This window comes from Oryzias melastigma, linkage group LG10 (assembly GCF_002922805.2).
Source record: "Oryzias melastigma strain HK-1 linkage group LG10, ASM292280v2, whole genome shotgun sequence".
Lineage (NCBI taxonomy): Eukaryota > Metazoa > Chordata > Actinopteri > Beloniformes > Adrianichthyidae > Oryzias > Oryzias melastigma.
The window spans coordinates 9,389,777-9,417,384 of NC_050521.1; the positions used below are offsets into that span (position 1 = coordinate 9,389,777).

The 27,608-nt window shown below is 41.1% G+C and overlaps 4 protein-coding genes across 6 annotated transcripts; 3 read left to right on the plus strand and 1 right to left on the minus strand.

Moving 5' to 3' along the window:
* The first annotated feature begins 659 nt into the window (after window positions 1–659).
* Window positions 660–5,196, plus strand: rnf4 (ring finger protein 4). Of its 3 annotated transcripts, none has more exons than XM_024264607.2 (8): window positions 660–743; window positions 1,506–1,562; window positions 1,708–1,873; window positions 2,148–2,236; window positions 2,359–2,371; window positions 2,441–2,555; window positions 2,941–2,992; window positions 4,179–5,196. In XM_024264607.2, exons 1-8 carry the CDS (start codon window positions 741–743, stop codon window positions 4,326–4,328), a joined length of 645 nt encoding a protein of 214 aa, XP_024120375.1. In that variant the 5' UTR covers window positions 660–740; the 3' UTR covers window positions 4,329–5,196. The 3 variants fall into 3 exon arrangements, with proteins under 3 accessions (XP_024120375.1, XP_024120377.1, XP_024120376.1); XM_024264609.2 differs by having other exon boundaries at window positions 677–873; window positions 1,449–1,562; XM_024264608.2 differs by having other exon boundaries at window positions 677–873.
* Window positions 5,197–8,896: 3,700 nt separating this feature from the next.
* Window positions 8,897–12,941, plus strand: LOC112141467 (sequestosome-1). The gene is made up of 8 exons (XM_024264600.2): window positions 8,897–9,220; window positions 10,525–10,620; window positions 10,691–10,959; window positions 11,067–11,199; window positions 11,270–11,338; window positions 11,406–11,542; window positions 12,293–12,587; window positions 12,664–12,941. The coding sequence occupies exons 1-8, from the start codon at window positions 9,052–9,054 to the stop codon at window positions 12,822–12,824; spliced, it is 1,329 nt and encodes a 442-aa protein (XP_024120368.1). The 5' UTR covers window positions 8,897–9,051; the 3' UTR covers window positions 12,825–12,941.
* Window positions 12,885–19,536, minus strand: LOC112141469 (MRN complex interacting protein). Its single transcript, XM_024264603.2, has 7 exons — window positions 19,272–19,536; window positions 17,501–17,560; window positions 16,505–16,608; window positions 15,389–15,437; window positions 15,203–15,318; window positions 14,939–14,990; window positions 12,885–13,345 (listed from the first exon to the last, which is right to left on the minus strand). Exons 1-7 carry the CDS (start codon window positions 19,329–19,331, stop codon window positions 13,136–13,138), a joined length of 651 nt encoding a protein of 216 aa, XP_024120371.1. The 5' UTR covers window positions 19,332–19,536; the 3' UTR covers window positions 12,885–13,135.
* A 122-nt stretch (window positions 19,537–19,658) lies between these two features.
* Window positions 19,659–24,940, plus strand: cfap77 (cilia and flagella associated protein 77). Its single transcript, XM_024264602.2, has 7 exons — window positions 19,659–19,790; window positions 21,614–21,775; window positions 22,264–22,360; window positions 22,781–23,015; window positions 23,078–23,171; window positions 23,384–23,485; window positions 24,793–24,940. Exons 2-7 carry the CDS (start codon window positions 21,713–21,715, stop codon window positions 24,892–24,894), a joined length of 693 nt encoding a protein of 230 aa, XP_024120370.1. The 5' UTR covers window positions 19,659–19,790; window positions 21,614–21,712; the 3' UTR covers window positions 24,895–24,940.
* The last annotated feature ends 2,668 nt before the right edge of the window (window positions 24,941–27,608 follow it).

Sequence of the window (27,608 nt, forward strand, 5' to 3'; positions counted from 1 at the left end):
TTTTCCAGTTTTCATACATTTAAGAGATTTAAAATACAATATAAATTTGTTTAGAAAACAAGAAAATTTGGTTTTGTTACCTTTCTATTTGCAGCACTGAATGTGGTATTTTCCAATTAGTATAATTATATTTATAAGATTTGATAAGGAAGCATCTACATTTTCCATAAATACTAGAACATCTGTAATACTAAAGAGGGGAGTGGTAAGTCTAAGATTCATCCAACCTTTAACGTTTGTCCAAAACTCTGACGAGTACTGACGAGAAAAAAAAGATGTTGCAGACTTTAGTCACTAGAATGACAAAATACACAGGGTTCAACATCAAAATTAAATCGTTTCTTTTTAGAAATTCAGCAGCAGGATGAATATTGTTGACAACTTTAAAATGACATTCTTTAACTTTTGGTAGTGGATCTATTGGTCTGCTACAGGAGCAGGGAGCTTGTGGCCCCGCCCACTATGTCACTCCTACAGGCATTTTCAACAGAATTTTTATCATCTGCTCCTGATTCACAATTATTTGAAAAAAGAAATACTCAGAAATGGAACTTTCGCTTAATTATTTTGTATAGATCGTTAAAAAAATTGGAACAAGAACATTGGAGTGGCTCTGGTTTGATTTTAGTGAGCAGGAAGTGACCCGCCCACACGGGGGCGCTGCAGCCGTCAGATCGAGCGCAGCAGCAGAAGAAGACCCCGCAGACCGGAAGTAGATAGATACACCGCTGTCCTCCCAGATGGTGAGTGGTCTTGGGTTCGGTTCTGACGTCGTGTAGTCTCTACCAGCCTCGGTTCTTTGGAGAACATTTTTCGGAGTGAAAGTAAGAAGCAGAAAAGACGGCAAGCAGCGAACGACGGCAACATCTAACGGTGAGTGGCGGATAAACCCACACTGGTGTTTACGGATCGGGGGGGCGACAGTATAGAATGATTCTGACTTATAAGGTTCACGTCGGACACCGGCTCCTCACGTGACCTTTTACGTCAGTTTTAGCCGAAGCAAGCGGTGGTTGAGTTACGTCTCAAATCACTAGTTTAACCCTTCCGCTCTCCTTGGCTTGTTTACATCAAAAGAGGGGTCACCTGGACCCCTCAAGACAGTGCACTGAACTTTTTTTTAATCTTTGATTTTTGCGTTTCGCTAACGTCCATGGCAGACATAAAATCCTGTTCACATTTGTCATGGAAGGAATGACACATAAACAGACTTTCAGTGTGTCCTTGAACGCACCACACATGCCTGGTGTAGTGGAAGAACAAATGATTTAGAGACTTCATTAGATTAAATTGATGTAAATAGGAAGTGATCCAATTAACTCATCAGAAAACACCTGTGCCTCTTTAAGGAAAATAAGCCACACTAGAAAATGTATTTAGAACCCAGTTTTTGTTGCCTGTCTTTCATCCTTTAAACCTGTTCAGATTGGAGGATTAAACATTTTCAGGAGGACTCGTCGTTGCCCTGCGGTCTCACACCCTCTCCTCTCCTCTGCCCTCCTCAGTCTGCGGATCCTGAAGGTCTGGCCGTCTGCAGCTCGTGGACGGACATGAGCAGCTCTGTACGTCAGCACGTCTTTCTTTAGCATATCCTGATTAGTGATGCTCACAAGTTTGACTGTAGTGAACCTGACTCCCAAGTGTCAGGTGAGTCTCTGAGCTCACCTGTGCAGGTGATTGAGGCTCCGCCTCTTCGTGTGTTTTCAGACCCAGAGGAAGAGAAGGGCCACAGAAAGTCCTCAAGTTTCCAGGCCTGGCACCAAGACCAGCAGAGCAGCTCAGTCCAGGACAGCGGTCAGCAGGAGGTGTCATGCTGGGGCAGACTCCGCCCCCCCTGCAGAGACCATTGACGTGATGGACAACACAGACGACGGTCAGTGTGTCAGCCTCCGGGAGCCTTTTAGGGAGAATCTCTTGATCCGGTTCAAAGTGTCCAGTGACCCGAGGTCAGAGTGGAGGTACGGGAGCCGTAAGCTTCAGCTGGCTCCACCTTCACTCTGAAGCATGGCGGTGTAAGTGTCATGCTGTGGAGACACCCAGCAGATGCCATCTGACCTCCTGAGTCAAACTCGCCAGCATACTCTTTTTAGGGATCAAACAGGTGGTTCTGCTGTCTCAGGTGTTTGACTGACAGCTGGTGTGTGCAGGTGTGGAGGAGGTGGTGGACCTCACCTGTGAGGGAGCAGAAGCTGCTGTGGTGGACCTGACCAACAACAACAACAACGACTCTGTGCTGGTAACACACACACACATTTATGCTTGACTTTGAGGGTAGAGGAGGAGGAGGGGGTCCGGTTGCTATGGAAACAGACTGTCAGCTGACGTTCTTCTTCTCTTGTTCCTGTCTCTCCGCTCCAGCTGGTGGATGAAGGTAAGTCCTCCTGACCTCAGTGTGTGTCAGGTCACCTGAGCGTCACCTGACCTTCTGTGTCCGTCTTAGATCCTCAGGGCAGCAGAGTCCCCGCAGGTGAGAGCTACGTCCTGAGCAGTGATGAAGATGAGGACACGCCCCCTTTCAGTAGCGCCGCTACCTCCTCCGTCGCACACGCATTCAGGTGAAGAGCCGAGCTCTGTGTCTGGGTTGAATGCAGCGGAGTTCATCTGAAGGAGAGTGCAGCGGTCAGGTCCATGTGGGTCTAAACCAACACTCCCCTGAAGAACAGCCGCTCATAATAAGAAAGAACTGTAGTTGCCATAGCAACATGTTGCCTATCTTGATGAGGAGAAAAATCAGAATCCATACTGTTGTGGTTATTTTTGGAAACGGCCAACGCAGGGGGGGTCTGATAATGGGAGTGTGGAGGACTCAAATGGACTCCAGTTTATCCTAGAAGGAAGGACTCATGGTTCTGCAGAACCGGGACGGAAAGCATCTCTGCATCTGCTCATGATGAGCTGATCAAAGCTAATAGAACTTACGGCGTTCTTATTGGGTTTCAGGTCGACGCCGGGCATGATCAGCTGTCCGGTCTGTCTGGATCTGTACTCAGAGGTAAGAGAACCGCACAGGTGAGCCTTTGAGCCACACGAAAGAACCTGCATTTGAACGTCTGAACCAGAACCGACCATAGAGAACTGAAGGAAACAGGAACTTTTGTCACATGGATTCCTCACAGGCAATGTCTAGGAAAATGTTCCACCTGTGAAAGCAAACCGTTCACCTCAGAACTTTAATGGTGTTAGTTAAGTGGTTTGACCCATTAAAACTCCTCCCAGAACCATCTGACTGGTGGGACAGAGTCCAGAACCTGTTCCACCAGAGAAGAGCCTGATGGTTCTGCTTCTGCTCTGGTTTAAGACATTTCTGGATCATCCAGGAATCCTTCAGTTTGAGCACAGAGTTCTGTGTGGAAACAGAAGCTGAGGCTTTAGAACAGGAGTGTCAAACTGAATCACACAAGGGGCCAAAATCCAAAACACACATTAGGTCAGGAACAGGATAAACATTTATTGAACACTCTAAAACTAGATTTATAAAACTTTAAAACTGTAACTTTTTAACATAATTATGAACTAGATATATAGCATTATCTGTGATAATGCTAGTGTGAATGCTGTAAGCTGAATGTGGATGCAGAAGATGATAGTGCTGATAGTTGAAGATGCTGAAATTGATAGCCAAACTCATTGTAACTAATGGCTGAAAACACAGAAGCTGATAGCCAGCTAAAATATTAGCTAAATGACAAATTAGCATGAACAAAACAAAAAAAGTAAAAAACTAGGTTAGCCAAAACATCTAGCATGTAGCTGAAATATTAGCTAAACTCCAAAACGGCCTTAAAAATCTTAGTAGATGTCTAAATAGTCCATAAAGCTAGCAGAATGCCAATTTTGTAAAACTTTAAAACTGTAACTTTTTAACATAATTATGAATAATAAAAAGGCATGAATATTATTCCAGAATAAATCAACTTAAACCTTAAATAACTTTCAATATTTTACTCTCCATAAAAATATATGTTGTCAAAATTATACAAGTTAAAACATTTGGTTGTTAATAACAATAAAATATGATGATCTGGAGGGCCGGATAGAATCACCCAGAGGGCCGGATCCGGCCCCCGGGCTTCAACTTTGACACGTTTTAACATGCAGCTCTCTGTCAGAATGTTACCTTCTGGTTTCACCTGGCGGTTTGAATCCTCCGCTCTGATTGGCTGTGGTTTCTCCCTCAGATCGTCGGGAGCGGCCGGTTAGTCGTTTCCACAAAGTGTGGTCACGTCTTCTGCAGCCAGTGTCTGAGAGACGCGCTGACCTCCTCGCACACCTGCCCCACCTGCAGGAATAGACTCACCTCCCGACAGTACCACCCCCTCTACGTCTGAGCGGGATGTCAAGCTGCTATTGGACGCCGCCGTATCTGCTCTGTGGCGGCATCACCAGTGACTTTTGCCTTTTCCAGCCGTACGTGCTGTTTGTGGGCGGAGCTGAGCTCGGATTAGTTTATGTTGGAATCAAATGTGAGAACGACTGGCTGAAGCAAACCTGTATGAACTCTGCCCCCGGGACACGTGACGGACGCTCCACCACGTTTCAACATTTAAACAAACTGGATCCCTTTCGTCCAGGCCGTGTGGACAGACGGCGGTTTAGGTGGGGGGTCAGAGGAGAGCAGCAGCTTCAGCAGTGTCAAATACAGTGATTGAAAGCCTGTTTGTCTCTCTTGACTCGTTTGTTTGCATGTTTTTGCTTGAATGTTTTGGAGGAAACCTTTCAAAGAAATCGACACAACAGTAGAATATTCTTAAAGTGATAAAACCTCTTTGGTTTTGTGTGACAGTCTCTCTGCAGCATCTCTGATAACCTGCAGGTCTTGAATCATGCCACAGAAACCTGCATTCAGGCCTCAGTCACTCCAGACTTCTCTCTTTAGTGCTCAGAAGATCTGCTGCTGCTGCTGATGCAGACCCCCCCAACCTTCAGTCTGAGATCACAGCCAGAGAACATTCTCGTCCAGGAGTTTTAGTAGACACAATTCATGGTTTAGTTACCACGGCAACAGTCTGCAAGCTGCAAAACGGCCCCAAACCATCACACCACCACCACCATGTCTGACTATTGATCTGTTCCTACAATGTTGGTTTCATGTTTTAAAGCTGCAGAAATGTTAGATTGTGGTTATTGAAAGAAAAAATGATGCAGTTTCATGAAACATAATAAAATGAGCCAAACTTCCTTCTGGAGTCCTCCACACATGAATGTCTGTGGTGTATTCGGTTTATTTCTGCTTGAGAAAAGTCCCTTTACAGTCGATACCACAGGAACTTTTCTCTGCTTGAAAAATACGTTTGTTGGAAAACTATTTCCTGTTAGTCTAATATGAAGCATTGAAATGATCAAGGAGGGAAAAGGCTTTCTAATGTCTTAAATATTCTGTTTTTTTTTTCTTTTTTTAGCAACTTCTACCCTGAAGATGAGCAGTTTATTCAGTTTCAGAGACAAAGCAAAAATATGTCATTTCTGCTTCATTCAAACAAATATTTAATAAATGATCCTCATAATGAAAACAAAGTGTGACAGATTTCCTTTGTGAAGATCTTTACAGTTTAATTGTTGTATTAAACAGATGTTTTAATTGTAGCTTTTGCTCCTTCAAAGATTACTTTTGTCTACACCAAAACAGCATAAGTCATCAAGTCACTAACTTATTTGAGGCTGAAATGTATATTTATTCTGTGGAAAAAAAAATTGTAAAGGTGAAATTAAGCAGAATCTTTGGTGGATGAGTCAATTACCTTTTTTTAAACCAGAGGCGTCAAATTCAATCGCACAAGGGGCCAAAATGCAAAACACACCTCAGGTCGAACAGGATAAACACTTATTGAACACTCTAAAACTACATTTCTAAAACTTTAAAACTGTAACTTTTTAACATAATTATGAATAATAAAAAGGCAGGAATATTATTCCAGAATAAATCAACTTAAATCTTCAATAACTTTTAATATTTTACTCTCCATAAAAATATATTTTGTAAAATTTTACAAGTTAAAAATAAGCTCAAGATAACATCAGGCCATTAATAACAATAAAATGAAATGATCTGGAGGGCCGGATCCGGCCCCCTGGCCTTGACTTTCACACGTGTTTTTAACTCTAAGTTTAAATTTAGGAGCCTTTTTTGTCTTTTGGATTATTTATGTTTTGGGGCTTTTAATTTTTAATGTTATTCCTGACACTAAAGCATTTTAAAATGATGTATTGAGAATTCCAGCAAAGCTTTTGTGTTTATAATTAATTATATGCATTGGGTAAAGGTTATTTAACTCTATGAAGTAAAAATATTTATGTTTTTCTGATGTAACATTTTTTTAGCAATGTGGATAAAACTAAAATGATATTTACTGTTGGAGCTTCAACTAAAAAGACTAAAAGACAAAATCTGGTTAACTTTTGTCAACTCTTTTGCTTTACTCAAAAATGGTCCTTTTAGTGCTAAAATTAACATTTTTCCCTGATCATTTTGAATCAAAAATCTTCTCTGTAAAAAGGTAAACAGGGTGAGTAAAGATGAGTCTCTCCTCTTTTTGTTCTGTTTTCATTTGTCAGCACATTTTGCTTTAAATGTCTTTCAATTCAAATAGTGATTTGTTGCTGGTATGCTTTCATCAGAAGTTTGTTTCTGACTCATCGTCACATTCAAGCAAAAATCTTTGCAAATAACAAACAAAAACAAACTAAACAAGTCTTCTTCAAGACACCCGGGTGATCTGCTGAGGTCATGTGGGGATCTTCCATCCAGACTGTCTGAGTAACAAAGTACTACAGATACATCCCAGCCACAGAAACTAACCCCAGCAGACACTAAAGAGGAGCAGAGAGGAGGTGCAGCTGCAGAGGTGGAGAGAGATGAAAACACGCTTAATGTCTTCCTGATGTCTACTGTGAACGCATGATGTGATTGGTGCTTTTGTCTGTGTTCCTCTGATTGGACTTCCTGAGATAAACTGTTAATGTTCTCCTTTATCTGCACTGGAGGCTAAATGTCACAATATATTGGTCATAACAAACCGGTTTAATCTAGTTTAGTTGCAACATTATAAATAATATCTGTTAAGACACGTGTGTCATATTTTTTTTGGCTATCAGCTTAAATGTTTTCAGCTATTAGCTTCAGCGGCCAAATTCTTGCAAGAATTCAATTCTCACAGCATTCACACTAGTATTATTGCAGGTAATGCTATATATTTAGTTCATAATTCTGTTAAAAAGTTAGTTTTAAAAATGTAGTTTTAGAGTGTTCAACAAATGTTTATCCTGTTTTAAGGTGTGTTTAGATTTTGGCACCTTGTGTGATTGAGTTTACACTCCTGTGTTAAGTTAAGCTGCATCACTATCAACACTCGCATACTGATAAAGATAAGGACTTATAAAAGCAGAGCTTTAGTTGTACAGCCTCAGAGAAAAGTTCTAACGTCTCTGTGCTGAATTCCAACAGGTATCTAGAACAAAGACGAGAACACACCGACCCTGACAAAGAAACAAATGAAAAACAGCTGAAAGTCAAACATCATCACAGTCTTCATCTGTAGGGGCTTCAGATTTTGGATTTCAGGTCACTATGGTTCCCGGCTGCAGTCCTGCAGAGGAACCTCCTTCAGGTCTTCAGAGTTCGCAGGTTTCTCAAGGGAACCGCCTTCCATGACTTCACGGTATTTTCCCCAGAGCTCATTGAACTGGTTTTACTGAATTCATGTGACTGTGAGTCACCGTCAGCTGATCCTCTCTGCTGCTGATTGGCTCAGGAAGGAAGATGAGTGACATCATCACAAAGGCGTGCATGAGCTCAGTGAGCACAAACACACAACAACACACAACTAAACAAAGCATGCAAATTACCATGTAAAAGTTGGAGGATTAATCATGACAATGTGAAGAAAAGAAGAAAAAATGTGGAAGGACTATCGGGAGATCCCCTAATTAACCCTTTAACACTTGGTGTTTATGTTCTATGTATGTTAAAGATTTTGTGTCCAGGGTCTAGCTTCTTTTCAGAGGTAAATCTAATTGCATTTATATAATCTATATAAATTGGATTCTGAACCACTATTGTCATGTTTGTATTAGATAGTAAAATGAGAAAAGGAGTAAAAGTGAAAAAAATGTCACGTTTGTCTCAGCTTTCTAGTGTTTGTAATTTAAATCCACGGAAGCAGGAGGATCTTATTTGACACGGTGTATTTTATTTTGAAAGGGACGTTTATGTGCTGCTGTAAAAAGTCATATAATAAAAATATATATATATGTCAGTTATTGTTAATATTCAAAAGCCACATCTATAAATAAATCCTTCACAAAAACAGAGGGTTCTTTTAGAGTTAAAGGTTGCCTGATTTAGAACATTATTGTCCTGTAAAATGTTTGCTTTGCCTACAAACTAACATTTTTTACTTTTTTTCCTTTTTTTTTTGTTCAAGAATGTAAAAAAAAACAATATCTGAATGGCTGAGAAACAATAAATGAACAAACTGTTTATTATGAACTAAATATTTTTATTTACAATAGTAGAAAACTACTGACTGAAGTTGAACTATTTTAAGATGAATAAAGGTGCTTAAATTAAATTTCACCAAACATTTATACAAAATGACTTCTTAATTTCCATCTTTACTGGACTTCCATTACCTCAAAATGTGACGGAAACAGGTAAGTACTGCGTAATCTGTTTAAAGATGTGTTTCTAGAAGGATCCATGAGAACATTCATCCTCAAATGACACTATTGTTTTGGATCTGGAGGCGACTCATCGCTTCCGTGTTTTCATGCTTTCTCACCATGACACCGCGATGTCTGCGGGGATCCTGGTCATGTGACACGCAGGCTGGAGTCTGATTGGTTCTTCGGCACCCGCTGATCCTTTCGCACGGACCAATCTGCGGCCGCGCTAATGTTGACAAAAATTACGTCAGCCGCGGAAGTAAACATAAAAGAGGCTGAAATTTATCGCTGCGTCACAAACTCTGGGATTTTTCTGGACAGTCCAAGTGACGGTTTATCGCCCGTGTTTCGGTTCGGTTCCCGGTGTCAGAACTAGTCCGCGGCAGCAGCATGTCTGTGACGGTGAAGGCTTATCTTTTGGGGAAGGACGAGCAGGTGAAGGAGATCCGCCGGTTCCCGGTGGACCAGGACGTGTCCTGCAGCTTCGAATACCTGAGCAAGAAGACCGCGGCGGTCTTCTCCAACCTGAAGAACTCCTCCTTCAGCCTCTTTTACAAAGGTGAGCCGCACGGGACGACCCGCTGGGCCTGATCGGTACCACCACCTTCATGTGTTTGGAACCGAACTACTCATGACCTCATTGATAGCTATAGCAGTCACATCACACAAGACTAACCAGAGATTGTTTGTAGGATTGTAGACATTTGATTCTGTACAAACACAATCAGTCCACTCGGACTTTTATTTACATAGATAGATCACGTGTCAAAGTCAAGGCCCGGGGGCCGGATCCGGCCTTTCAGGTCATTTTATTTTAATGGCCTGATGTTATCTTGTACTTATTTCTAACTTGTATAATTTTGACAAAATATATTTTATTTAGAGTAAAATATTGAAAATAATTTAAGGTTTATGTTGATTTATTCTGGAATAATATTGCTGCATTTATATTATTCATAATTATGTTTAAAAGTTACAGTTTAAAAAAATGTCATTCTGCTTGCTTTTTGACTGTTTAGGTATTTACTAAGATTTTTCAGGCTGTTATGGAGATTAGCTAATATTTCAGCTAACTATCTAGCTATTTCAGACTAATTTTGGATTTTTTTAGGCTATTTTGCAGTTTAGCTATTTTTCAGCTACATCATGTAGTACATGCTAGTAGTTTTTTGGCTAATTTGGCATTTAATATATTACCTGGCTATCATTTTTAGCGGCCAAATTTAGCTTACAGTATTTATACAAGCATTATCACAGGTAATGCTATATATCTAATTCATAATTATGTTAAAAAGTTACGTTTTTAAAAATTTAGTTTTGGTGTTTTTAATAAATGTTTATCCTGTTCGGCCCATGACTTACGGTGTGTTTTGGATTTTGGCTGCTTGTGCGATTACGTTTGACAACTCTGACAGACATCACTGTGCAAACTTAAAGATACTGCTGTCACGTGACACAGGTAGCCACACCCCCAATCCTGGACCTCTATTACCTTTCCATTAGACTTCCGGTAATGGGATTTTGTTGAAGTTCAGGAAGATCAAAGTTTATTTCCACCAGCAGACAGCAGAGTAGGAGGGACCTGATATCGAAGGGTGGAGCTTCCTATATGTTTGTCCTGGGTCAGATGGCATATTAACCCTTTAACAGCTGAGGCGTCACCGCTGACACTTAAACAAAATCTTTAACTTACTGTAATTTGTCAACCGTTAACACGATAATTCCAGTAGATTGTAAGGAGAAAAGCGGCTCTCCTTACAATCTACTGTAATTATCCCGTTAACGGTGGACAAGTTACAATAGATCAAAGAACAAACACTGGAACTCTGGTATTAAAGGGTTAAATGGTGGTTTATTTTTCAGATGAAGATGGAGATCTGGTGGCCTTCTCCTCTGATGATGAGCTGATGATGGGTCTGGGCTGCATGAAGGACTCCACCTTCCGCCTCTTCATCAAAGGTAAATCCATCACCTCCTGTCGGTTAGAGCCTCCTCTACAGCCGCTGATTTTTTTCCTGAACTCTCACAGAGAAGAAGGAGCACCGCCGTGACTTCCCACTGCATGCACTCCCCCCTTTCATGTTTGGACCCCCACCACCTCATGGCGGCCCTCATGCTCCGCCTCATGGCCCGCCCCCCGCCCTGCACCCTAACGTCACCTGTGATGGCTGTGAAGGCCCGGTCGTGGGAATGCGGTTTAAGTGCTCGGTGTGTCCCGACTACGACCTGTGCTCCACCTGCCAGGCTCAAGGGAAGCACACGGAGCACGCTTTGCTGCCCATCTGGCACCCCCTGCAGGTGAGTTACTCTACAGGTGACTGTTCCTTACACTAAGTCCAGTTATGACTAGACATCAAGCAGGAAAGAAAGAACTTCTGAAAGAACCAGAAACCATCTGTCTGCAGTGGTTTCCTCGTGGAAAGTGGATGAAGAGAATGAGACACTGCATGTGGAACCAGAACCCAAACGCAGCGCAGCAGCAGGAGCAGCAGCCCGGGCCGTCAGCACCTTCTTCTGGCAACAGTGGAGAGCCTTCAGGTGAGAGAAACTCAGAACCCATTTGTGCCCGGAGCATTCACAGGCCCACTTTAACCTCTGACCTCTGCAGCTTCCCAGGCTAGTGTGGACTTCCTGAAGAACATCGGAGAGGGGGTGGCCGCCATGTTGAGCCCACTGGGTGAGTGTACATAGTGGAGTTGTTGTTTGGGGGATGGACAGGAAGTGATATCAGGATTTCCATGCAGGAATCGACGTGGACATTGATGTTGAGCATGAAGGTCAGAGGTCAAAGGTGACCCCACCCACTCAGGCTGGAGGGGGAGATGACAATGTGGAGATGGAAGTGAGCGAAGGGGGGTCTGCATCTGCTGAGAGGTCAAAGGTCAGTCTCATGCATGGCAAAGGGGCCGGATCCGGCCCTCCAGATCATTTTATTTTATTGTTATTAACGGTCTGATGTTATCTTGTGCTATTTTTAACTTGTATAATTGTGACAAAATATATTTTTATGGAGAGTAAAATATTGAAAGCTATTTGAGATTTAAGTTGATTTATTCTGGAATAATATTCCTGTCTTGTCTATTATTCATAATTATGTTAAAGTTACAGTTTCAAAGTTTTAAAAAAAATGGCATTCTGCTAGCTTTTATTGGCGATTTTGGAATTAACTAACATTTTTTTAGGTTATTTTGGAGTTTAGCTAATATTTCAGCTATATGTTAGCGGTTTTGACTAATTTAGTCTTTGTTTTTTAGGCTGTTTTGGAGTTAGGGAAGTATTTTCACACTAGCTGGTTTGGCTAACCTTAGTTTTTTTTAAGCTAATTTGGCATTTAGATAATATTTTAGCTATCAATTTCAGCATCTTCAGCAGCCAAATTCAGCTTACAGCATTCACACTAGCAGTATTGCAGGTAATGCAATATATGTAGTTCATAATCATGTTAAATATATATTTTTTAAGTTTTAGGATTTTAATTTTAGAGTGTTCTATAAATGTTTATCCTGTTCGGCGCTCGACCTAAGGCGTGTTTTGGATTTTGGCCTCTTGTGTGATTGAGTTTGACACCCCTGGTGTAATGTGTTAATAAATGTGATCAACAACTGACTCTCCTCTTCGTAAAAACACACAGGCAAGCCGGGATTCTGATGAAGAGTGGACTCACCTGAGCTCCAAAGAGGTGGACCCGTCCACGGGGGAGCTGCAGTCCTTGGAGCCCAAGAACCACAAGTGTGAGCTGCCGTCAGGAGGACAGCAGGGGCCCCCCTCAGGAGGGCAGCAGGGGCCCCCCTCAGGAGGGCAGCAGGGGCCCCCGTCGGGAGGACAGCAGGGCCCCCCCTCAGGAGGACAGCAGGGGCCCCCGTCGGGAGGGCAGCAGGGGCCAACAGGTCTGCGGGAGGCAGCGCTGTACCCCCACCTGCCTCAAGGTGAGTCTAGTTCTCACGAGTATCATTTGATGAGTGTTGCCCCCCCTTTAAGCTCCTCCTTCTGCCCCCCATTCAGAGGCTGATCCCCGCTTGGTGGAGTCTCTGGCCCAGATGCTGTCAATGGGCTTCACCGATGAGGCGGGCTGGCTCACTCGACTCCTACAGGCCAAAAACTTTGACATCGGAGCGGCTCTGGACGCCATCCAGTACGCCAAGCAGCCCCGCCCACCACAGTGATGACACCAGCTGCTTCATTTAACCAGTTTCTATCTGTTCAACTGTTAACCGACTCTTTGATCTGTTTCTGTCTTTTATTAATCTGTTTCCGAACAATAAAAACATTAATGAATCTGAGTGGGCGGAGTCTGAACACACCTGTACTACCATGTGCACAGCAGGCTACTTTGGAGAAACAAAACAATCCTTTTGAAACAGTGACTACTTTAGCAGCTCCACTAATCAAAATTCAGTTATTTTTAAATCACCTGTTTCCACAGCAACACCTCCACCTGCAGCACACCTGATCCACAGACGGCTCTTAGAAGCTGCTAGAAGTCGACGCTGAAGTCTTCATCAGTTTCAAACAGGGAGGAAACAATTACTCCTGGGCGGGGCTTGTTGGAAGTTTGACTCCTCCCACAAACAGGAGGCTCCTCCTCTTGCATTTTGGAGTTAGAACTGAGAGAGCAGTCCAAGGTAGAGGGGCTGAGATGAAAGTGAGCTTCATCAGCAGAACGTCTCACTGTTGGACCAATCAGCTGCAGGTGAAGAACACAGTCATGAAAAATGCATGAAAGGAAACACCAGAACCTGAACAGACAACTGTGTCACTCTTTCAATGTTCCCCGAGTACAAAACGCATCTTCTGCAGTCTAATCTCACTCTTAATACTGAAGGGAAAACTTTTACATGAGATGAGAGTTTAACAAAAAAAAAAAACACTGACCTAAAAAAAAAAAAAAAAAAGCATTTGACTCTAGAGCTGCCATGATTAGTTGACTAATCGACTATAAAATAGTCGATGACTAATTTAATAGTCGATTAGTCGTTACTTTATATAATATGGAGTCAGAGTGCAGTAAAATTGACAGTTATATCATTCTGTTAGTTTTTTGACTACTTTGGCATTTATTAAGGTCTAACCTATTTTTAAGTTTAGATAATATTTCAGGTACATGGAAGCTATTTTGGTTAATTTAGGCTTTTTTAGGCTATTTTGGAGTTTAGCTAACATTTTTGACGTATGTAAGGTGTTTTGGCTAATTTAGGCTTTTTTCTTTTAGCTTTTTAGGCTAATTTGGCATTTAACTAATATTTTAGCTGGCTATCAGCTTCAGTGTTTTTAGCTATCAATTTCAGCATCTTCAGGTATCAGCACTAGCATCTTCAGTGGCCAAATTCATCTTACAGTATTCACACTAACATTATTGTAATGCTATATATGTAGTTTTTTGTTAGTTTAAAGCTATTGATGGTTAAGATGTGTGCTTCACATCCAGTTTGCGCATGACCTGATTAGTTGACTAATCACCGATTATTTTTTACGATTTTTACGATTAGTCGACTATTAAAGTAATCATTTGTGGCAACACTATTTGACACAATAAACCAGAATATTTATCTGAAACTCAAATGTGGTATTAGAGGGAAAGCTCTTCAATGGGCAACATGTTATTAGACTACACTAAATTAAATCTTTGCAGTATAACTAAGTTCTTCAATCTGTATATAAGACTGTCAGTGCATTCAAAAGGTTAAAATGTATTTGAAGACAACACAACACTTTATGTGGGAATAATTAAGAATATATGGATGTGGTGGTTCAAGCAGAGCAGAAATTAATGACACAATGGTTTGATGTAAATAAGTAATTACTAAAATGCAAAAAAAAACTCTTTAATGTTTGGTATTAGACACACAATTTTGAATGTTTCATTTGAAATTTGTGTAAGTTACAATTCTAGGTGTGACAACTGATGATAGTTTTACTTGGAAATCCCACATCAATAATATCGAAACAAAAATACCAAAAATAACTTCCGTTTACTTAAGGTTCAGTCAGTTCTGGATAACAAAGGACTGTATAAACTGTAACTCCCTGTTTGTTCCATATCTAAATTACTGTACTGAAATTTTGGGGAAACAGATGCAAAAATATCCTTAACTTAAATTTTTATTTTTCAGATAAAGGCAATAGGAATAATCTCTGGCAGTTATTAGAGATCCATCATGTATACCACCAAAGAACGCCACTTCCTGAGTCATTAAAAAGTGTGTGGAATCCTATAGGACTGCAATAATTGCTGAGCTCAGCATGAATCTGAGCTCTGTGACAGAGCTCTGCATCTCACCTGCGAGTCTCTGTCTCCTAGGTGTGGAAGCTCGTCTGTTCTCCTCCTCTTCCTGTTAGGAGAAGGAGAGACTCGTGATCACGGCCTTCTAGATTTTGAGACCTTCTTCTATCTTTGTCACTCAAAAGGGATCAGATGTCCTAACATGAAGGGACTGAAGTGGGAGAAGTTCAGCTGAACTTTGACTTTTCTGTTTGAACGTGACCTTCAAAGTGAGTTTCGAGAAACAGAACATTTCTCGAGTGAGGACAGACCCAGCTGTACCTGCTGCTGCAGAGCTGCGTTCTAGCCTCAGAGCCCGCCTCCTCCTGCGGTGGTGACTCTGGCTCCGCCTCTTCAGCTGTGCTCAGGTACTTGCTCCAGCGACTACCCAGGATCACCTGCAGCCAGCCAAACTGGAAGTGAGAAAGAGCTCGTTTCTGGATCCTGCTAGAAACACACACATCTCACCTCCTCTGCCACCTCCTCATTCTCCTCCTCCTCCTCCTCCAACTGAGCCCTTTCAGAAAAAAGCAGGTATTTATAAACTCAGGCTTAAGTTTCCCAGAGCTGCACAGCTCCTGTCCCTTGGTGTCATTTTGTAACCTTCTTGTTGTTAGTTAGTCAAACTACATGTTGACAGCCACAAAGCTAACGGGAGAATGTCCTATGGACAAAAATCTAACTTTTTGGAAAGGCACATCAGCTCTATGGTCACAGATGGATAAATGAAGCATATCAAGAAAAGAGCGCGGTCCCTACTGGGAAACATGGAGGAGTTTCTATCGTGTTCTGGGGCTGCTTTGCTGCATCTTGAATCTGTGCATGGCACAATGAATTGTGAATGACTGTCCAGAGATTCTGGAGGGAAATGTGCTGGCCTGTGTCAGAAAGCTTGGTCTCAGTTACAGGTCATGGGTATACAACAGACCAATGACCCATAACACAGCTGAAAACACCCATGAAAGACTCAGAGGAAAACACCAGACGGCTCTAAACTGAACTTTTATGAACCTATAAATCATTTTGAGGATCTTTGGAAGGAGCTGAAACAGTGAGTCAAAATAACCGTCAACAGGTGCAGAAGTCTCATTGACAGTTACAGGAACCCTTTGATTACAGTGAATGCCTCAAAGGGTTTTGCAACAAAATATTAAGATAGAGGTACCATAATTTTTGTGATTTTATGATTTTATTTTTATCAATAATTCTTTTAAAACGTGGTTGAAAAGTAATGTTTGATTTTCATTGATTACATTTTATAAAATTCTTATTTATTATTACTCTGTCAGATTTGAGTCATTTCTGTGACCATTGTGAGCTTATCTTTTATTAACTGAAGGGTTCTAACAATTTTGTCCAAGTGTGTGTGGAATTTCTGTCATAGTTTATGAATGTTCTCTTTCTCCTCCCTTCCTTTTTTGCTCCAATAGGTTTGGGTAGGTTAACAATAAGAGGTGAGGAGATTCAGCTTCTCAAGTTTCACGTCGTTTGTCAAAGAACATAAACGAATCAACACAGACTCCACCCACCAGGGCTGAAAAGTTAAACCTGGCCAACTGAAAGGGGAAACTTGGAGCTGGTTACCGTGATGCCCAGGTGGAGTGTTCTTCCTCCATCATGGCTCCTCTCATGGCGTTTAGCTTCTGAACGTGCCGACGGCAGTCAGCGCCAGATCCTCGCCCAAACTCCTGTCAATTAAAATGACCTCAGGTCAGATGTGTTGTAAGTCAGGGGTGTCAAACTCAATCGCACGAGGGGCCACAATCCAAAACACACCTTAGGTCGCGGGCCAAAAGGATAAACATTTATTGAACACTCTAAAACTAAATTCTTAAAACTTTAAAACCTTAACTTTTTAACATAATTATGAACTAGATATATAGCATTACCTGTGATAATGCTAGTGTGAATGCTGTAAACTGAATTTGGCTGCTGAAGATGCTGAAATTGATAGCTAAAAACACTGAAGCTGATAGCTAAAATTACTGAAGATCATAGCTGAAAATGCTGAAGCTGATAGCCAGCTAAAATATTAGCTAAATGTCAAATTAGCATGAAAAACAACAAAAAAACAAAAAAAAACTTAGGTTAGCCAAAAGTGCTAGCATGTAGCTGAAATATTAGCTAAACTCCAAAATAACCTAAAAAATCTCAGTAAATCCGAAAAGAGTCCAAAAAATAGCATAATGCCAATTTTTAAAACTTTAAAACTGTAACTTTTTAACATAATTATGAATAATAAAAAGGCAGGAATATTATTCCAAAATAAATCAACTTAAACCATAAATAACTTTCAATATTTTACTCTCCATAAAATTATATGTTGTCAAAATTATACAAGTTAAAAATAAGGACAAGATAACATTGTGTCATTAATAAAATAAAACTTTCTGAAGGGTCAGATAGAATTACCCGGAGGGCCGGATTCGGCCCCCAGGCCTTTACTTTGACATGTGTTTTAAGAGATACACAATGTATCTTTGGCTGCAGCTCAGGATGGAGTCCTACAGAATCTGCTGCAGCTCTAGAGAGGCTCAGCAAACATCAAACAGATGCGCTCTCACAGAAAAAGATTCAGACCTTCAGCAGGGACTGCTTCTGTCCACACAGTTTACAGAGCCACTTCTTCACCTTCTTCACCTGGAAGACACACAAACACAAATCATCACAGACAGTCAGATTGGAAGAGATCAGGAAAAACTTCTGTAAATCTTTCTCTTTTTAGATACCTGCATCATAACATTAACCAACTGAAAAGCATGTTTGTTTTGTGCTTTTTCTACTTAGCAGAAGATTTCCTAAAACAAAGGTTTGGATATGACAAAAATATTAATCAACTCAGTTAGACTTTTTTAGATTATAAAGCCGTTGCATTTTCTGAGCAGAGTCACGAGAGCAGCAGCCTTTCTTCTCCACAGAAACGTCATCCAGTTCTGGTAGTGGAAACATTGACACAGTCCTTCCCCGGGGCCTTCTCCTGGTGGGACATCTACAGAACCTTCCCAGAGAGGCAACCAGTAAGTATTCAAAAGATGGCTGAGGCACCTCTACCGATATCTCAGTAGGGTAGCAGCTTTTCTCTGGTAGAGGTCGTCCAGGACGACAGAGATCCTCATCACTGCATCATGAGAAAAATGCTAGAAGAGCACGTTAAAACACTTTTTCTTTTCCTTTCGGCTTTTCCCTTCAGGGGTCGCCACAGCGAATCAGTTTCCTCCATCTAAGCCTGTCTTCAGCATCCTCCACTCTAACACCAGCCACCTTCATGTCTTCATTCACTGCATCCATAAACCTCCTCTTTGGTCTTCCTCTAGACCTCTTTCCTGCAGCTCTAGACTCTAGTCGGGGCTTCTGGATGAAGCCCCGACACCATCCTGCATCTCTGAGTGGGAGTGATTCCTGGTGGGTCGTCTGTCCTCCTGCTCCTGGTCGTGGACTGCAGTTCTGCTTCATCTGGACTATGGACTTAATCATCACTCGTCCCTCAGCTCTATATGAATGAACTCTACTCATATATGCAGTTTTAGCAGCTAACTTTTCTTTAACCGTTCTGGTATCGCCTGTCCGTCCTGGGATGGGATCTCTCCCTCATGTGGGAATCCCTAAGGTTTCTTCTTTTTTCCTGACTCAGGTTTTTTTTAGGAGTTTTTCCTTACCGCGAGGGAGGGTCTAAGGACAGGGATGACCGTTCTTTATAGTCTGTTTAGTTTTTACCTATTGTGCATATTTTATGACTCCATCTGTGCATCTGTAAAAACTACAGGCATGAAGCCCAATGAGGCAAATTGAATTTGTGATATTGGGCTATATAAATAAAATTGAATTGAATTGAATTGAATAGACTCAGCATCCTTCTACCATATAACGCAAAAACACCAAAAACGTTGTTTTTACTGGAGTGGATCTCAATGGACGGCAAAGTTTATCATTTAAAAAAACAGAAAAATAACAAATTTAACTCCTTATACTTCCTATGGAGCTTTATCGAGTATTTTACCACATCTAAACTACTTTTTTTATCATTAGTTTTCTTTTAAATAAACTTTGACCAAACTTAAGATCTATACATGATAAACAGAAAGAAAAGGTGGTGAAAAAAGAACAAGAAGGCCAACAAAAAAGAGCAATACATGGTAAAAGAGAAAACAAGTGAATAAATCACAAAATTAAGCATAAGGTAAAGCCAGATGCCTTACAGAGTATACCGGTATTTTTCAAATAGGATACAGGTTGTAGTAGCTTTTAAATTTGCAGATTTTTTAATTTTACCACATCTAAACTGTTTCTTTGCCGGGACATTTAGCCATTTTCCCCGTTTTTAGCGTTCGCGTTGACCTGCAGTAGAAGTTACCTGTTGCACCTGGAAGCTCTGACAGCTGAAACACCTGAGCACGTGAAACTCCTGCACCATGGCCGACCCAAAAGCTGTTCCACTTCTTCCTCGGTTCGGTTCTGCTCAGTACTGCAGCCGCTTCGCTCCCGTTCTTCTTCTTTTCCTACAGATCGTTTCGCGGGCAAAGAACTTCAAAGCTTGTCTGCGTCACCTCTGAACTTCACTCAGCGTCCAATGTGTTGACAGCGCCCTCACCAGGCCGGAGGACTGAGAATATTAATTTAATTTAATTTAATTTAATTTAATTTAATTTAATTTAATTTAATTTAATTTAATTTAATTTAATTTAATTTGATTTAATTTAATTTAATTTAATTTAATTTAATTTAATTTAATTATTTGACTCCTTGGGGAATATTTCTGGTCACACCAACGTCCTCTGATGTTTGGCTGAAGCCGGCTTCCGTAGACGTGGACACTTGCCAAAGTTCAATGGCTTGTTACCATAACAACAGCAGACGCCGTTGAGACATTGAGGTGAGGTGTTTTTTATTTCTATTTTTTTCATGTTAATTTGTTTAATCTGGTGAAGTTCTTTAACCCAAAGTTATAAAGTTTTAATTTTGTTTTCAATCTGCATTTTACTTACACCTGAACACATTGGTTCTGTAGTATCTCCTGTAACAATTCTCATCTTCTCTCATACAACAGAAATTTTTATCTGAAAAAAAAAGACATATTTCAAATATAAAACCAAAATAAAGTGTTGTTGTTCTTCCTGAGGAAACAGTGACCCACTTCTGCTGCAGTGTCCAGAGAAGTCTTACTGCTTCCTGCTGTAGTCCTCTCTGCTAACATCATTGTTTACATCAGTTTTCCTCTTGACTTTAGTGTCCACGCTTCAGCAGAAGTGAAGCTGTTTGGTGCTGCTTCCTGCTCACTCTAGAGCAGGGGTCCTCAAACCTTTTCTTGTGAGGGCCACATATCTGTTTTCTTCTCTGATGTGGGGCCGGGGTCGATTTGTAGGCTAACAGAAAAAGTGTAAAAATCACAGCCTGCTAAACATAAATATTTATGGTTTTCCAGAAAGCCACACATAGACACATTTTAAATAATTAATTTCTGTAATCTTCATAAAAAAATAATACTAAGACATTTTAAAAACTTGAAATTTAATATTACCTGCAATAATGCTTGTGTGAAAGATGAATGTGGCCACTGAAGATGCTAGTGCTAATACCTGAAGATGCTAAAATTGATATCGAAAACTGCTGGAGCTAATGGCTAAAAAAAGGCTGAAGTTAATAGCTGAAAACACTGAAGCCGATAGCTAGCTGAAATATTAGCAAAATGCCAAATTAGCATAAAAACTGAAAACAAATTCTAAATTAGCCAAAACAGCGAGCATGCAGCTAAAATATAAGCTAAATGCCAAACAACCCTAAAAAATACTAGTAAAATGTGTGATTTAGCCAAAACAGCTAGCATTAAGCTAAAATATTAGCTAAGCTCTAAATTAGCCCGAAAAACTAAAAGAAAAAAAAACCTAAATCAGCCAAAACAGCTTGCCTGTGGCATATTAACCTAAAAAAATTTCAAAAAATCTTAAATTAGCCAAAACAGTTAGCATGTTGCTGAAATATGACCAAAGAGCCAAATTAGCCTAAAAACTCCCCCCATGTAGCAGCTGAGACGGAGCAAACCACACAAACTCTCTGGTGCCTAAACAAAGGAACACAAAAATGAGCATAAAAATGACAAAACTGAAATTATGCAAGTGTGAATGCAGTAAGTCTGAGCTGTTTATTGAAGAAACAGAGCAAAAAGTGTTTAAGGAAGCCTTTAAAAGTGTTAGAATGTAAAAAAATGCTCAAAATCACCACAATCAGAATGAAACAGTGGGGAAAATCCAAAACATAAAAAATGCTTTTTATTTTTTTCAAAAATTAACAAAGCAGTCTCCTTTCCCAGAAGACTCTGTAATGTACGATGTTAGTAGACTCTGTAATGTTAGTAAGCGTAGATGAGAGGTAGATAGGGCTGATAACTCATCAAAAATTTACCCGGTAAACATAAAATGAAACAAAAGCTGTTCCAGTCAATGGCTGATCCAAAGGGTAGGTGATTACTCAACCTTTTCCCAAGATTTTCCTTTAACTGTACGTCCATGCACGTGTGTGAACGTGCACGAGTATGTGTGAGCTGCTGGAGACATTTCAGAATGTGGACGGTTTGCATTTATGCCTAAACCCCAGGAAGAATGGGTGGTGTTTGGAATGAATAATGAATAAAAGCAAAAACCATGATGTGAAACCTGAAAACGTCCTCACGGGTTCACGTGAGTTTCCCTCTGACCCCAGAAACCCGCCTGAAGCCCGAGTATCAGCAACTGTGACCAGACTCTGTTCAGTAAAACTCCTGGTCTTCATCACTCTTCATCGTCAGCTTTTCGAAAGAGCATGTCATCGCCGAGGCTGGGCGTGGTCAGGAAGTCCATGCTGACCAACCCACTGCTCATCAAGGTGAGTCACATGACTTTGTTCAGACTAACTTAAGGATGTTTCAGTGACAGAACCGCTCTTTGTCCTCCAGGAGTCCTACTGTGTCATTTAAGATGATCTCAGGTATCAGACTCTGATTGAATGAATGATCTTCTTTCCATCAACAGCTCTGCTGCACATGCACTAAACCCTCATCTGTTCCTAGTGTCTAGTTCAGGTTCTGGAGAAGAGAAGATTGTATCTTCACATTGACTGCAGTCAAATGAGACAGGGAGAGATCAGGGGCGGAGTCTCTCAGCTCCAAAAGCCACGCCCCCTCAGAAGAGATTTTGGAAACAGAGGCTTCAGATCAACAGGAAAATTTGTTTTTTAAGACATTTAGGTTGTGGGATTTTGATTGAAAACTTCATAATCAGAATTAAAACACTACTGGGAATTTTTTTAATAAAAAAAAAAAAATTGGCACAAGGAGACTTAATTGTAATTCCCCCCAAACCCTTTGTGTGCAGCCCCCCCTGGGAGAAGTCTGTTCCAGAGGGCTGGTTTTACCTGAACCAGACGTCCCACTTGGAATCAGGACTTTCAGTAATGGAAGTGTGGCTGAAGGTAAGCCTCGCCCGAATCTACAGCAGAAACGCTGGTTCTGGAGAACCTCATTGAAATGGACTAGGCTCTGAGATGCTGATGTTCTGCTCAGGAGAACTTCCTATACACTGAAGGCCCATATGCCTGGAAGCCACCCACAAAACAAAGCTCAGCACATTTACACACTGACATCACACAATCCTCAAAACACACATTTACTGTTAGCATGTTCTCACTGCACCAACCCAAACACTGCTGAAGCCTTGTTTTCGTACATCTTTACCTTTACAGGGCTGAGATTCGGTCTCACCGACCACAGCACTTCCTGTCTCCCTGTCCAGTGCTGAAAGCAGTGACACCATAGGGTTGTTGGACCAAAGTTCCGCTTCCCCGGTTCCGATCTGCTTTGCTGTGCTTTACTACTTCCATGTCTGTTTTTAGTTCTGTCCAACTGGGGGGTGCAACCCAGTCCCAAGGAGATCCGGAGCTTTCAAAATAAAAACTTTGTGTCTCTGAACCGGGATGCCGTGAGAGCCGGCGTGGTGACATCCAAAGAGATGAGTCAGTACCGAGCCCAGAGGGCCAAAGCCCCCATCCAGAGACGGAGCTCATCTCAAGACAAGCGCGAGGCTTCAGGACGCTCAGCGCCTGACATTAAGTTTGGAGTAAAACAAAGGTAAGAAGCACAGTCCATCACTGATCCATCCAGACTGACTGATGACCAATCACTGTCTTCAGGCAGTCCAACAATATGGCAGATATCCTCTCTCACACTTATGGCCACCTCTGGCTGGAGAAGCAGCTGAGCAGACCCAGAAAACCTGAAAAGAGGGTAAGAAGTTCAATCAACCACATGGTTGGTTTTTCTCAATTAATTCACTAAAACTCCTCCGATTTGGATTTATTTCAAAGTTAGAAAAACTCTTCCACCAAAGTTCAGGCTTCTTCAATATAACCCATCAGTTCTCCCTCACCTGCCAGAAACCACTCTGCTACATTTAAGGTCCTGTCACTTGATGAACTCGTGCGTTTGGTTCTTTTTAGGTCAAACCTCTTGTTCCAGCAGAAACTAGAACCGTCTTGTTGAGGAAGAGCAGATCGCTGCCGACCATTAAACAGCCTGTCAAGCTGCCTGAATTTGCACAGGTACAGCACACATGCAACCACACAGACACTCAGTCCTCAAACAGAAAGTGCTGCCAAGCCAGTTCCACTGAACGCTGAAGGGCTGCAGATGTAGTTATTCTCATGTGGCTCCACTGAAAGCAACAAAGAAGCAGTAGCTGTGGTTATGTATGATGAGTCACTTAACTCACACCAACTGCATGTTCATTCGTACAGAAAGTAGATAACTGTCTTTCCTTGTTGATGTTTCTCTGACTATAAATGTGATTGGCTTTATCTCCAGCCAATCAGACCACAGAAATGCTCTGTTCACAGCTCTGAATCAGCTGACATGTCATGGACAGCAAGTGTTGATCAACTTTATCTGATTATCAAGATGCAGACAAAATCAAATAGAAATTACGAAAACAATGAAATACTTTTACCTGTATAAGTACTTCTTGAGTAGTTTTGATAATACTAATCCAAAACCGTAATAATAAATTGTGATTAGATGAATGTAAATGCAAAGACAACATCTTTTAAACTTTACAGTCCTCCACTAGATTTAATGCACATGTGTCAAAGTCAAGGCCCGGGGGCCGGATCCGGCCCTCCGGATCATTTTATTTTATTATTAGATCATTTTATTTTATTGTTATTAATGACCCGATGTTATCTTGCACTTATTTTTAACTTGTATAATTTTGACAAAATATATTTTTATGGAGAATATTGAAAGTTATTTAAGGTTTAAGTTGATTTATTCTGGAATAATATTCCTACCTTTTTATTATTCATTATGTTAAAAAATTACAGTTTTAAAGTTTTAAAATTGTCATTCTGATAGCTTTTTGGACTATTTTGGCATCTACTAAGATTTTTTTAGGCTGTTTTGGAGTGTAACTAATATTTCAGCTACATGTTAGCTGTTTTGGCTAATTTAGTTTTTTTTTTTACATTTTTTAGGCTAATTTGGCATTAAGCTAATATTTTAGCTGGCTATCAATTTCAGCATCTTCAGTGGCCAAATTCAGCTCACAGCATTAACACATTATCACAGGTAATGCTATATGTCTAGTGCGTAGTTATTTTAATAAGTTATCTTTTTAAAGTTTTAATAATGTTGTTTTAGTTTTTAATAAATGTTTATCCTGTTCGTGACCTAAGGTGTGTCTTGGCCCTTTGTGTGATTGAGTTTGACACTCCTGATTTAATGCAACACAATTCTTACAGATGGTCAATAAAGTAGCTGTTTGAACTTATTTATTTAGTAGGGACGGATATAAAAACATAGACATACAGCAAAGCAGATGATCTTTTCTTTTTCCTTCCTGTTTCCCCTGCAGGTGGCGCCAGCTCTCAACACCTTCAGGGACCCAAAGGACCGTGAGCGAGCCCTCAGAACTCAGCAGTTGAGTTTTGAGCCCAGGAAGAATTCTCCAAACTGATTTGGAGGATATACAGTCCATATGTTAATAAACGATGAACATAGTCTTTTTGCTGCAAATTCTTTTTTTTAAATCAGTTTATTTCTGCAGACATTTTACACATTTCAGAAAAAAAAACCACACAAACAGCTTCAACAACAACTGAACAAACAATGATAAATAATCAATAAACTTTAAACTTCCATCATATCACTAAGTGTTTTACCCGTCTTAAATTTGGGAGAAGATTGAGCTCAACAAAATGAATAAGTAACTTAAAAGATAAACAACATTTAATACAGTTTCAAAATCAATAATTGAGTTGAGAAAGAATTTGTTCCTGCCTTCACAGACTCTGGTTTTGTTGAACATGAAAGTGTAGTTATTTGGGTTGAAGGGTTCCTGCTACGTCTCCAAAGAGCAGAGGAGATCTTCTCCAGGGCTGAAGGTTGGCTTTCCTCCGGGGTTCACCTCTCTGTTCGGATCTTTAGATTCTCTGGAAATCATTACACTCCGTTGCTTTAGAGGTCTGCAACCTGTGGCTCCAGAGCCACACGTGGCTCTTTTATCTCTCCATAGCGGCTCTCTGGCTAAAGAAAAATAAAATGGTCATTTTGAAAAATTTAGAGTTTAGCTTCTTATGAAGGTTGGCCAAAGGTGGACCCTCAGCATGTATGGAAAGCTGTTGGTGGACTCAAGAGCCACAGGGAGACAGGCATCTTCAGAGCTCTGATCCTTTTTATTTATTTATTTATTTATTTATTTTTTTTTTATTTCAACCACAGGCAAAGTGACATGGCAGCCCCAAAACAATCCTCCAAACTTCACAAAAACACCACTTATATACAATTCAGACCATTCAGACCATACCATAAACTTAGAAGTAGGGCCAACGGCCTGACCAAATGTAAACAGTGAATGTAAAACCAATGGGTATAATGAGATGTTTAACTAACCATAAAGTGACTGGGAAAACTAATAACTAATAAGAAACTAAATGCATGATCAAACCAACAATAAGGAACAAAACAAAAGAAAAGGTCTCCACATCCACCCCTCTCCATTTCAGCTGATGGTTCTTCCGGGCCAAGCTGATTGATGGCAAACTGGATCACAGCTGGTGTCCAAGGGAGGCCTTCATGGGCGCTTCATGGAAACACTCCCCTCTGGTAGACACTCAAAAACAGAGAAATTAATGGAGAGAACACAAAACAAAAATGTCATATGGTCAGCTTTCACTTCAAGTTAGGGAGGATGCGATCACGAATCTTCACACTTCTCTCCACCCTCCGCAGACTCGCCAACAGAGTTGCAAGACAGGAAGTCCGCCACCGTGTTGGATTTCCCAAGCCGATAATGAACAGTGAATCAGTAGGGCTGAAGAGACAGGAACCATTGGGTAATCCTGGAGTTGGTATCTTTCATCCTTTCCAACCACTGGGGGGCTCGGTGGTCTGTCTCCAGATTGAATTCTTTTCCAAGCAGGTAGTATTTCAAAGTGTCGATCGCCCACTCGATGGCCAAGCACTCCAGCTCCACTGTGGAGTACCTGGTTTCTCTTGGAAAGAGTTTTCTGCTGATGAAGGCCACAGGTTTCCTCTCTTCACCGTCACCTTGGAGCAGAACTGCACCTAATCCTCGTTTAGAAGCATCAGTCTGAACAGTGAAAGAAAAATTAAAGTTGGGGCTTTGCAGAACAGGCTCACCACATAAGGCCTTTTTCAGATCTTGGAAAGCCCTTTCATGTTCCTCCCCCCACACAAACTTCGCCTTTTTGATGCTGGTAAGGTCTGTCAGGGGTGCAGCCCTCTCAGAAAAGCTTGGGATAAATCTTCTATACCGTCCTACAATGCCCAAGAAGGATTTCACCTGCTTCTGCGTTTTTGGTCTCTCTCTCATTCGAATAGCCTCCACCTTGTCTTGAACAGGGTTAATTTCTCCACCACCAAGGATGTACCCCAGGTACTGCAGCTCTGATTTGGCAATAGTGCATTTTGTTGGATTAATGGTCAAACCAGCTTCCTTGATTCTTCCTAGGACAGCAGCTAGGTGGCTCAAATGGTCCTGCCAAGACGCACTGAAAATGACAATGTCATCCAGGTAAGCAGCGGGGTATGTGTCCATACCTGCCAAGATCTGGTTCATCAGCCGTTGAAATGTGGCAGGGGCGCTATGTAGACCAAAAGGCATTTTAGTGAATTGCCAGAGCCCCTGTGGAGTTCTAAAGGCAGTCAATGGCTTTGCAGCATCTGACAACGGCATTTGCCAGTAGCCTTTACAAAGGTCCAGGGTGGTGATGAACTTTGCTTGGCCAGCTCGCTCGATGAGGTCATCCAGTCTGGGAAGAGGATAAGCGTCAAATTCGGACTGGGCATTTACCTTCCTGAAGTCAATGCAGAATCTGATGCTTCCATCTTTCTTCACCACCAGCACGACAGGGTGGCTCCATTCGCTGTTCGAAGGCTCAATTACACCCATTTCCCACATGACAGCAATCTCCTCCTCTAAGACAGGTAACAGTTTTTGTGGGATGCGGTACATTTTGTTACCAATAGGAGTGTTGTCCTTCAGCCGAATGCGATGCTCCACCAGGGTTGTTGAATGTGAAATGTCTGTTTGGGGGTTCTTCTTTCTGGCATGTGGATCTCATAGGTAGTAGCACTTAATTTCTTCAGAACTGTAAATGGACCTTGCCATTTGGCCAACAGTTTATTTTTCGACAGTAGGGAGAAGTA